This window comes from Carettochelys insculpta, chromosome 24 (assembly GCF_033958435.1).
Source record: "Carettochelys insculpta isolate YL-2023 chromosome 24, ASM3395843v1, whole genome shotgun sequence".
In the NCBI taxonomy this organism is placed as follows: Eukaryota; Metazoa; Chordata; order Testudines; family Carettochelyidae; genus Carettochelys; species Carettochelys insculpta.
In genome coordinates, this window is record NC_134160.1 from 9,879,530 (window position 1) to 9,891,988 (window position 12,459).

Consider the following 12,459-nt stretch of genomic DNA (forward strand, 5'->3'; position numbering starts at 1 on the left):
AGCTGATTTTGAGGTGCCTGGGAAAAATGAGACGGGGTGCACCCGAGGCTGGGGAGCAGCTGGGAAAGCGGGCGGGGGGGAGTTTGTGCCCGCTAAGGAGGGAGGTGAGGGGGCTGCCCTAGCAGGGGATCCGCGAGGGGGGCGGGCTGAGAGCCCCCTGGGGTCAGCGCGTGGCCTGCTTCCCGTGCCCGGGATCCCCCGCAGCAGACTTGCCCTGTCCGGGGACTGCGCCCCGCGGGAGCGGCGGGAATGCGGCGCTCCGGCGCCGGGCGGAACCTGCCTCCCTCCCCTCGGCCAATGGGGCGCAGGGGGCCGGGCCCTGGGAGGGCGGCGCGGCGAGCGCCGGGGCTCGGAGCTGGCTCGGGAGCGGAGGGCGGCGGAGCCCCAGCTGCAGCGCCCGGGGAAGGAGCCGGCCCGCCCCGCTCCCGGGGCCACGAGCCGTCAGGATGCCGCTCGCCCAGCTGGGGGACCCATGGCCCAACATGGAGCTGGTGCATCTGGACACGGAGGTGAGCAGGGGGCGCGGGGCAGGGCCGGCTGGCTGCGGGCAGTGGGGCGGGGGGGGTCCCCGGGGAGAGGCCGTGCCCCGGCCCCTTGCATTGGGGCGTGGGGGGCTGGGGAGGGCGCTCGGGCCTGGGGACGGTATGGGAGCCCCTGCCTGGCACAGTGGGACTCTGCCCCGCTGCCTGCCCGGCGGCCGGGCTCGCTTTGAGCAGGGGCACCGGGGGGCTGGGCTGGGCAAGAGCCCAGAGGTTCGCAGAGGGGCGGGGTGTTTACCTCTGCCGGGGAAAGCCCTGGGGTCCGCGGTGGGCACAGATCGCCCGGGGGTGTGGGGGGGGGGTGCGCGCGCACAGACAGACAGACAGACAGACAAAGTTTCCCTTTGACCAGAGAAGGTCCCCAAGGTCTCCTCTGCCACCCAGCTGGGGAGTGTGGCAGCTCGAGCGACCTTCTGCTAGACATAGGCTGGCCGGCTTATGGAGCACATGGCCCTTCCGTGAGGGATGGTCGGAGCAATGCCATTAGGGGTTCTGCACCTCAGCTCTCTGCTCCCAGCTTGCCCTGAAGGAGCGGAGACATTAATTTTCTGGAAAGGAGGGGGAGAAGAAGTCAGGCAGGCGGAGAGTTCTCACCTGATTCAAGCAACATGTCTGCGGGCAGGTTTCAGTCGCAGGAGTTATGTATTTATTTTGCTGTGCCAAGAAGCAGCTTCACAATAATCATGTGGCTTTGCTGTGCTGCCCTGGGGCTGGCACCCATAATCCACTGCCTTGGTTTGGCCTCTCACGCTGCAATATTTTGGCTGCTGTGCCCCTCCGGGTGTCCCCTTGTGGTTTACAGCTGGGTTGTACAAAGCGGTCTGGGGTTAAAACTTACATGTCAGTCCTGGAGCAATCTTTTGTACTGAATCCTTGGCCGGGGTGGGCATGGGGGGGCGTTTCTCCAACTTTCAAACAGAAACAACAAAGCACCACAACCGTCATCTATTGCACCAGATATTAGTGATGTCTTGCCTGTATTAAGTTAACACTGGAGAGGAATTCAGTTCCCCTCCCGAAAAGCGTTCTGTGTCTGTAGCTGTCTTACATGTGTAATACATATGTTACATATGTACAGCTAATCAAATTTCCTGAGGGCTTGTAGGAAAACCATCCACCAATATAGCTGGTACACTATGCATTGTCATGATCTATCAGATCATGTATTAACCCCTCCTTCAGCTACATTTAACCCTATATAATCTTATTTAGGGAAGGGAAGTGTCCAGCTTGCAGCCTAGCCAACATATAAGGGCCTCATTAAACCAAAAAAAACGTTCAGAAATGCAGAATGAAATCCAGAACCCTCTCCTTATCTCTGAATCTCCTGCTGTTTAGATTGCAGTAGTGTCCCAGCTGCACTCTGATCTTTCCAAACATGGATGAAAATGCAATGCTCACTCCAAAGTCCCATGTCAGAATATTCCCATAAGTGTATTACACTGCTTCCCCTTCCAAGCATGTACACTGCTGCCCCACTAATCCAGTTTGCTAGATTGAGCATGTGTTTAAAATTCCCGGGTGTTCTATCAAGCCTAAACGCTTCTTTCTTGCATACCCGCTTTCCTTCTCTTCCTGCTCAAATTGCCATGCCGAGAAGCCCAGTCCTTGCGTTTAGGCGGACAGGATACTGCGTGTGCTGTATGCATTCATTGTTGCTGGCTTCTGCTCTGAAATTTTAAAAGGAAAGGTTCAAGTTTGGGAAACGTTTAAAACTGAATATTAGACAGTCACCTATGGCTGCGTGCTGTGTTACTGAGCACCTGCTAATGGCAACTAGACCCATCGCTGTTACTCTGTAGTTTATGTATTCTCAGGCCCCGATGCTCCCTTGTTGTGCTAAGATGAGCTACTCTGTCTCCACACGGGCTCAAGCTGAGGTTCTGCTAAAACCAGACCTAACACTTAACAAAGCTTCTTGATAGGCCTTTTGTGGTAAAGAAACTTGACTCTGAAACCCCACTTCTCAGTCCCTGGCACCAGATTAGAACCACTGAACAAGGATAGTCACATTTTCTGAGTGTCAGGAGTCACAGCTGGCTTTCCTTTTGCCACCCAAGCCCTGCGATTCTTTGGGTCAGTACTTCACCGTGCTGGTTGGCAGCAGCGCTCAGGGTCTCCTTCTGCTTTGGGCTGAGACCTCTGGATTGATTTAAAATGATTAGGGTATTGTAGGCCTGCAGGAAGAAGAGAGATTAATAAAAATGGTACTTTTGAGCTTGGGAAACAGGCTAAGGGGAGATAAGGTAAAGGTCTATAAAATGATGACTGTTGTGGAGAAAGTAAACAAGGAAAAGTTATTTACTTGTCCTCCCAACAAGAACTAGGGGTCACCAAATGAAATTAATAGGCAGCAGATTTAAAACAAACTGAAGTATTTCTTCACACAAGGCACAGTCAACCTGTAGAACTCCTTGCCGGAGGATGTTGTGAAGGGCAAGACTATATAACAGAGTTCAAAAAGGAACCCGATTAAACTTGCAGAGGATCAGTCCATCAATGGATATTAGCTGGGACGGACAGGGATGGTGGCCTCTAGCCTCTATGTGTCAGAAGCCGTGGATCACTTAACGATTATCTGTTCTGTTCATTACCACTGTCGGAGGATACTGGGCTAGATGGACCTTTGGGCTGACCCAGTATGGCCATTCTTATGCCTGGACAGACAAGTGATTCATCTTGCAGTGCGCTAACAGCATGTTATAATGTTTTGAGTCACGAGGTTGCATATGTATACATGTATGTATGGGTGGGAGAGGAGGGAATTGCTTGTTCCATAATGAGTTGATGAAGATACACTGCTTCCTGGGCTGACTTTTATGGTGAGAAGTCCTGTGTCACCTTATAGACTAAAAGGTATTTTGGAGCATAAGCTTTCATGGGCCAAGACCCGCTTTGTCACATGTGGGTCTTGGCCCATGAAAGCTTATGCTCCAAAATACCTGTTAGTCTATAAGGTGCCACAGGACTTCTTGCTCTTTTTGAAGAGACAGACTAACTCGGCTACTCTCTGATACTTTTATGGTGAGGTAACTTAGATTTGAAAGATGATCATCCCACCATAAGCTACCTCTGTGCCTTAAATTTGCTTTGTTTTTCTTTTTGAATCGGTTGACCCCATTATGCCAGATACTAAATGCAAACTCTAACAGAAGGAAGAATTAACGCTAGTATCAGTGACATGCACAGCTGCTGGTTGGATTGGGGTTTAGTGCTTAAGCCTGTGGACAGCCTACACTTTTATGTGTTGTATGCCTGTCTGTTGAATGTGTCAATGTTACAGTCATTGTACGTCTGACCTGAAACTGGGGCTTGTGGGTTTTTTGGTTGTGTTTGTGGTGGGAGGTTCTGTGTCTAACACGTTTGGAAATCATTTTCATCCGTGAAGTCTATTTCTTTCAACAGAAGAATGATAAAACCTTATGAATTAGTGCATTATCACCTGCTTCCTCATGAGTAGCCTAATTTAATCATCACGGCATGACTTTTGTCTGGATCCTTTCCCCGCACACCTTCCCTCTCCTTTTTGGGGTGCTGAGCAGCCGCAGCTCCAAAAACAATCAGTGGTACCAGTAGGTTTGTAGAACCTCTAACAATGAATCCTTTTACTTCTGGGATTATTGGTCTTGTGTGCAGAACTCAAAACTAAGCTAATTGGGGAAGTGTGTGCCTGGGCATTGGATCCCATTAGCAACATGGATAGAATTGGTGGATTTTTGTTTCATCTTTAAGTGTGGGCTGCCATCTTCCGTGCTAGGGGCTTGCACATTGTCTGTAACTTAGCAGAATATCTCTATAGCCGCTTCATGTAGAAAAAGATTGAAAGACGGAATATGACTCATGGGCTTGGAAGGATGGAGTTACTAAAGGAGGGCGAGGGTGCATTGGCCCTTCCTGTAGCTAAGACACGAGACATTTCTGAAACGTCAGTTACATAAATTACTTTGGGATCCTTGCCATGGCGAAGGTTTTCAACAGGCTTCCGCAAACCTTTGCTTTCTGAGTCATGGAGCAGACGTGTTATCACAGCGTTAGAGAGAAAGGTTTAGTGAGAAATCAAACCTTTCTTTTCACACTCCAGGAGCATTAGTAATCTCTCTCTCTCCCTCGCGCTCTCTTCTTTTTTAATTTGGTCATAGTTGGTTCTGTTTGTCGCAGCAAGCTCAGGTGAAGACCTTGGAGCGGCTGTGTGTGAGACCAGTGCACTGCAGGAAGAAAGTGCAGATACAGTTGCGTCCGAGACCTCGAATTTTTCTGTATCAGTCAGAATGTTGCCTACGTAGTTGGGAAATGTGGCTGAAGCGGAGTGCAGGCAGTAGGAAATGAATCAGTGACTTAATGGTGCTCTACTTCTAGGCAATGCTTTTCTCTCTAAAACTCTTGTTTCATTGGGCCAGCAGTTCCCGACCTTCTTTTGACAATTCAGTAAGACTTCGTGACTCAAAGGAATTCAAAACCGCAGGGGGAGAGGTGGTTCTCCCCAGGGGAAATTTTTTTTTCTTATAAATCTTGATTCTGTTGTATCCCCTTTGAACATTTTTACGCCCCACGAAAATTACATTGGGATCCACCCTGGCGACATACGTATAAAATGTATATGGCTGAAAGTAAATAAAACAATTAATATGTAGTCTAAAAAGTTTATTTGTGGGTGTTAGGAGAGGGGTGTGTGTGTGTCTGAAAGCACTGCTAAGGCTGTGTACAGGGTACGCTGGTGCCAGTGACACTGTGTTCCAGGGCAAGGGTGAGTGTGGTGCTGTGCACAGGGGCAGGGTGTTTGGAGGTGGCCCCTTGGGCAGGCTATCTGTGGTAGTGCTGTGTGTACATGGTCAGGGAGTGTGGGTGGTGCTGAGCGCAGGTGATGGGCGTGGGTGGTCTTGGCTTTAGGAGAACGGTGTTTGGAGGTGGCACTTGAACCCCTCTTAGCTCCAAACCACCTCCACCACCTACCTCACGTGAGTTCCGCGCTCTGCCACTGCTGCCCCCTGCTGCTCCTTCGCCGGGCCACAGCTGCCACCTCCTCTGCATAGCTCCCCCCAGCCCTCCTACTCCCTTCCCACACTTGCAGCGCAGGCAGTTCCCTGCCCTGGCCCACTGAAATGGGACTCAATTCAGTTGATTTAAGGGCGGGATCCATCCTGACAGCCATTAAACCAACTAAATTGAGTTCTATTTCAGCAGGGCAGGGACTAGAACCTGGTGGAGGAGTCAGGCAACAGCATCTGGAGCTGCAAATGGCTCCGTAAAGAGTCATATGCAGCTCGGAGCCACCCAGTTGTGACCCTTAGCAAATGTAATGGTGACCCATGTTTGGGTGGGGACCCATAGGTTAGGAATCACTGCATTAAGAAAACATGCAGCAAGCTGCTTAATGCAGAGTCACTTCAACCTGGCATTATTTTACCCATTATAAAGACATATGTCTCCAACCAAGCAAAAGTTCTCCATGGCTAACTTGTCTCTTGTGAACATCATAGTTGACTGCTACATACGCCAGTGATCGGAAGATAAAGAAGCAAGCTACACGATATTGATCTGTATTAACAAGTTCCTCCAGCATCACACAGGCAATTTATCAGTCTGCCATCTGGGCTATGCTGTGTTGTATGGGGTATCTTTATTTTGTAGTATTTTCTGTTCTTGAACCACAAACAGCAAAGACTCTCAAACTGCCTTTAAAAGAAAATGAGCAATAAAACCGTTTGCCTGTCTAAGTATCGAAGACTTTTGAACTAAGGGTTTGATTCTCATTTGAGGGAGAACATGTTAGGATTTTGTACATCAGCATTTACTGTTTCACCATTTATGGAAGTGAGTTGCAAAATCTTTTTTCTCTCTATGCAGTACTCTAGTTACACTTAGGCACGGAAGGATTAGATCTGTACGGGTAAATATTGATTGACATTGATTTCATGATACAACATAAACTGATGGAAAAATAGTTCCATCAATATCAATCTGTGTTTACAGCTAGGAGTGGTGAGATATCCATAGATGTTTTGCTGCATGTGTGTCGCTCTTTTGATTGCTATTCCAGCCCTATTCAGACAAATGGCACGACACACTGCCCAAACGACCAAGATCAGGTTTATTGTCAGCAGAGCACAGTAATAGCACCTAGCAAACTCCATGAATATACTAAAACGTGTAAGTCTATGGCAATGGGTACAGCTCAGTAAATGGGGGTGGAACTTTCTATTCTCCCCACAGCTGAACAAAAATACTCCCAAAGCTTCGTACCTCAATACATACAAGCTAGTGCTGCTTCTCTGACCTAGTTAGGTACTGCCCTCTGACTTCACCTTGTACATGTTAGTTCAGTTGAAACATCTTTATTACATATTGTTATCTGAGGATCTCTTTTAGAAGGGGATCGTTGTGTTCCAGTGTTCTCTGTAAGCTCTGCGCTTTGGCGAGAGATTAAAATGCTGCCCAGCTGATTAGCAGTGTGCCCCCAGTTAAGGTTTTTGTTTCTACTGGTGGTGCACTTTTGCACATGCCTCTCAGTGTGCATAAAATTATTCTGCACATGGATGGAAAAGATTAGAGGGGACATTGGTGTGTTTCTATTGTCCTTGGGAAATGTTTTGGTACTACCTGAATACTGGAATGTTCTGGCCCCTCTTCATATTGGCATGAGTTTGCATTAAATACTCTGCAACTAGCTCTTCTTAGGAATGTGTATTTCTGCAACATCAGCCCTGTTCTTACAAGGTTTTGTAAGTAGGTCCTGCCTTGAACTAGGTCTCTCATACAAGGGTTTATGTCTCAGGCTCTCTTCCTGCTGCATTAGGCAGCATAAATTCTTGAGATCTTTAAGGATCTCTCCTTGTTATACTTTGACATGTGATCTTGGCAATTTTTGTTTCAGTGGTTGTAAACCTTTAACCTCTTGAATTTCAACAACCACTGTCATTAAATTGTCCGAGTCTTCCCCCATAAATTTTATGCAGCCGTTAAAATTTAAATCAATAAATGAAAAGTGCTTTAAAAGAATCAATACTGTCCATTGAAGTGATTCTAAAAAAAATCAGTTCTGCCTAGGTGTATTTTATAGTCTAGTTTTTTATTATAGCCATCTGATTAGTGACTAGCTGATATTTAATGCTAAACAGCAGGTCTATCAGACTTTTGCTGAATACTCTAGTTAGAAAATAAATGCCTTGATTGTGTTAATGGCAGTCAAAGAATGAGCTTTGTATCTTTCATGAACCAAGGGGGGCGGCGGTTGAGGGGGGGAGGGTTCTTCCTGCTTCTCTGATTCCAAGCAGCCATGGCTACTGTGTCCAGTTCTGGCAATTGCTTTCTGGCTGTAATAAGGATTATGTGGAATTAAAGGGATTTAAAAAAGCAAGAAGTCCTAAGATAAACATCTCCAAGTACGGCCGTAGGTGACAGTTATGTAACTACGTCCATTTGTATCCTTAACAGACGATTGTCTCAAACAGACAACCCAATGGTGTCAGTCTGGGTGTGATGGGGTCACCAGTTGCAAAAGCTGGTTTCTGAAAGGGAAGCCCAGTGGTATTTCTAGAGGAAGTGACCGCGAAAGCCAGCACCGCCGGCTGCATGTCAGCTTGCCCTCAATCAGCATTTTCCTTAGGCTTGTAGCAAGGCTTGCTGGAAAAGTTGGGTGCACAAACTGCTGAGAGGCCTGCGAGCTGCAGTGTGTGTGGCATGAACTGCTCCTCTGGGTCAGTCCGTGTCAGCCCCCTCTTCATATACAATATTCAAGCGTTCAAGAGTAAAATTTTGTAGCAGCCCTGCTGACAGGGGGTGCAGGCAACTATATAGTGGCCTGGAGTTTCAGAGGGGCCCCTAGCAGCATAAATGGCCAGGAGCATCATGCCCCTGTGAAACAACGCAGAAGCATCACTCTACCACTCTGTGCAGCTTCTGGGAGGGGTGGGGGACCCAGCACCATGGTCCGTGCAGCGCTAAGGGATGATCACCTTGGCCACGCCCCTTCCACCTTTGGCCCCGCCTCTTCTGGGGGCATGGAGCCAGCCCAGCCAACACATTGCCCCCACTTGCAGCAGGCATTGCTTAGTCAGTCCCTAGGACCTGTCTCCAGCACTGCTGTCTTCTGAGTCACCCAATGGGTGGGGCGTTCTTGGGGAAATGAAGGAACAATTTGCTGCTGTAGATTATCTTTGGTTGTGCCACAGGTAGCCGGTTAGCTCTGTGGGCACGTGGAGTACAGGATGAAGCCTTGAAAAAGGCTTCTTAGAAGACAAAATGATGAGGATAAAAAGTCCAGAAATTTGTTTGCGTATTTATAAAGCAGTGAACTGCAGCATGTTACCTGGGGAGGTGACTAGCATGAACGTGTCAGGACCAACGTACCTATATAATGCCGGATGGGTCACAGAGATAAATGGAAACCACCAGGTGAGGAGGTAAAGGGTTTTTTTTTCTTTTTCCTTTGGGGAGTGTGTGTGAGGGAGCTCAAAGTTTGCAGGCTCCTTCCCGCAAAGCTTAATTGTGCAGCGGTTTCAAAAGTGACTGAGTTGTTGGATGGGTTGAGTTCCTGGTAAAAGCACGTGTATGCATGCAAAGCAGCCCCTGGAATGCGTGCTTTGGTTTGATTTCCCCCCCACCCCAGCATCTTCACCAGAGTCGATCACAAGTAGTTTTCTGCCAAGCAGGTGCTGGATGGCAGGAAATCCATGAAATGTGGCATGTAAAGGCCCATGCCAAATGCTGAGGAAGCCGGAAGAGGCGATACGGTGAAAGGCGGAGACACTGTGGGGCTAGAACTGTTGCCAGAAAGGGAGTGTCGTCTGTCAGTTACAGCTCACTGGGTGCTTTGAAATCTCATGCTTTGGTAGTCCTTCCCTCCCCTCTGAAGATCTCAAAGCTGAGGGAACTCTGGCAGAGCCAGGTATACAAACCAGGAGTCGTAACAGAGAGAAAGCCGTGCTAGTCTATACACTAGCAAAACAAAAAAGCAGTCCAGGAGCACTTTAAAGACTAACAGAAGGAGTCCTGTGCCTTACCTGCACTGTCTTGCTTTCCTCCTGGTGGCTGGCATAGAAAGCGATGCTCTTCTCTGAGTGGGGCGTGAGGGGGGAGTGTGCAGAACTTCGTGTTCCCTCTCTCCACCAGTGATTCTCAACCAGAAGTGTGTGTACCCCTGGGGGTCCACAGAGCTCTTCCCGAGAGTACGTTAGTGTTTGTCAACCTTTGTTTTTGAATAAAAATTGGACTTATTTTAGGTTCATCTAATTTTTTTTTATTATCCTTTTTGCACAGTCAAGTACAGTGGCAAGTTTATTGCCAATAGGCGGTTTCTTCCAACCCACCCGTTACAATTCCGTTGTTTAAACAAACATGTTGCAATGGTAGAAAAAAATTGCGTGTCTGAATATCGTAGGTACTGGGGGTACTTATAATTTATTTTTAAAGGAGGTGCTTTATAAAAGTAGTTTGAGAAACACTATCCCACACCAGTATCAGAGGGGTCACCGAGTTAGTCTGTATCTTCAGAAACAAGAAGTCCTGTGGCACCATTCATGCATCTGATGAAGCGAGTCTTTGCCCACAAAAGCTCACGCTCCAAAAGATCTGTTAGTCTATAAGGTGCCACAGGACTGCTTGTTGTTTTTGTCCAACACCAGCGATTCTCAACCGGTCGTGATGACTGTACCTCTTTCAGAAGTCTGATTTGCCTTATGTACCCAAAGTTTCACCTCCCTTAAAAACAACTTGTTTACAAAATCAGACCTAAAAATACAGAAGCGTCACAGCGTACTGTGAGGGAACAATTGTTCAGGTTCTTTGATGTAACGTCTAATTGTAAAAGAAGTCAGTTGGCATATAAACACTGTCCTTACTTTTCAGTGTATAATACATAGAGCAGTATAATATGCACGTCATTGTTTGTATGAAATTTTAGTTTGCAGTGATTTTGCTGGTGCTTTTAGAAGTGTGTAGTAAAACGAGGTGAATATCTAGATGAGTTGATGCACCCCTGGGAGACCTCTGTGTATTTCCAGGCGTACACGTGCCCTGGTTGAGAACCACTGTCATTTGCATCCTTGTGGTTCCTGCTCAGGATGTTTAAGGGTGTCTGAGTAAGGTTGCCAACTTTATAATCACAGAAAACTGAACACCCTGCCCGCCCCTTCTCCAAGGCCCCGCCCATGCATGCTGCATCCACCACCCCATCAGGTGGGAGTGCGGGGATCGGGTTAGGGCTCTGGCTGGGTGTATGGACTTGGGGTAGAGCTGTGGATAGAGTTTGAGGTGTGGGGGGGGGGACTCAGGACTGGGGTGGGAGAGGTTGATAGCTCTGTGAGGGAGTTTGAGTGCAGGAGGGGACTCTGACCTACGGCAGGGGTTGAGGGGGCAGGGTCCTAGTGGTGGTCACCACAGCTCTCAGGAAGCAGCCACCAGGTCCCTGCGACCCTAGATGCATGCATGGCCAAAGAAGCTCAGTCACCATGCCTCCCTCATGCCCACAGGCGCCACCTCTTCAGCTCCTATTGGTCATGGTTTCCAGCCAATCAGAACTGCAGAGCTTGCACTTGGGCCAAGGACAGTGTGTGGCACCTCCCTCTACCGAGGGGCTGCAAGGACCTGGCTTCCTTTTCCAGGAGCCATAGGGGGCCTGGCATAGCTGTGCTGCAGACCAGACTCTGACTGGTCTGTTGTCAGTGTCCACCAGAGCCACCAGGGTCCCTTTTCAAGCAGGTGTTGTGGTCAAAAACCACAGGTCTGGCAACCTTGGTCTGAGTTTACGATGGGCCAAAGTCTGCCTGCAGTTACTGTGGCTTTCCAGGGTGTAAATGAAGGCAGAGTTTGGCCCACAAGAAGTTTGGCTCACTCTCTTGACGTGTGCCTCTAGTTGCCTCTGAGCAGGTGCTAATTAAATTTCAACTTCCTCAATTTAGAATGGGCATTCCACCTCTTATTATTTTTACATTTATATTTATTTATATTGTATATCTTAGACACATCCCTTACAAAGCTGCATTTTTAAAGAGCCGTGACTTATGAACTGTCTATCGCTTACAGCTGACCCAATAGACACAAGCACGCTTCCAGCCCTCCTTCACGGGGATTCACAAGGTGGCATCCTTCTCTATGCAAGTGAAAGATCTTACTTCCTTTCATAAACCTGCTTATAGGCCCCAGCCGCTTGCAGCTTCTCCTACACACCATGTCTGTGAGCTCTTGGAAACGCTTAGCAATTTCTTCTGTAATTTGGTTCGGTGGTGGTGCCACTGTTAGTCTTTTTTTATAGTTGAAAACACTTCCGAATCTTTAAGCTGCCTGAGGGTATGACAGCAAACAGAACATGATTTGATCCTTTCTAAGGGGCTGAGTTAGAACAAGCAGCTCAGATAGCTTTGGGAATCTGGCCCGAAGTCCTTCAACCATACCTAACAAGGCCTTTTTGCCACGCTGCAGGGGCGAGGGATGGACGTGACCGATTAGCACAGGGATCAGCAGCCTTTCTGAGGCGGAGTGCCAACATTTGACCTTTTGACTTCTATGTACGGTCCAAGTGCTGGTGATACTTTTTAAAGTCACTAATAGTCCTATTTACAACAGCTTCATTCATAAATAAGTAAAGATGCAGACCTTTACTGTTTAAGTGGTGGTTGGGAGCATTAGTTGGTCTTATGTTAATCCTCAGGCTTTGAGCAAGCTCCCGGCTGCATGGGGGAGGAGGGTGGGGCTGAGCTCTTGCCTCTCGTGCCAATGAAAATCAGCTCATGTGCCACTCTTGGCCCACCGTGCTGGAGGTTGCTGACCCCTGGATTAGCATATGACTGCTTATATCTGCATCAAACTGTAAATGTCATTTTGACTGTAAAGATGGCTAACAGCAGAAAATAGCCAGGAGTCATTAATTTGGATGGTTTTCTATTCAAAAGGAAGTGCTTAAGGGCAACTGAGCTGCCTGCAGCCT

The 12,459-nt window shown here is 48.1% G+C and overlaps 1 protein-coding gene across 1 annotated transcript in view; it reads left to right on the top strand.

The window, feature by feature from the left end:
• Window positions 1–358: 358 nt before the first annotated feature.
• The window catches only part of RPS6KA1 (ribosomal protein S6 kinase A1), an 80,780-nt gene continuing 68,679 nt past the window's right edge, over window positions 359–12,459 (top strand). The window contains exon 1 of the mRNA XM_074976204.1: window positions 359–509. Within this exon, the coding sequence (XP_074832305.1) occupies window positions 447–509 (63 nt within the window). The 5' untranslated portion in view covers window positions 359–446. The remainder of the gene's footprint in view (window positions 510–12,459) is intronic.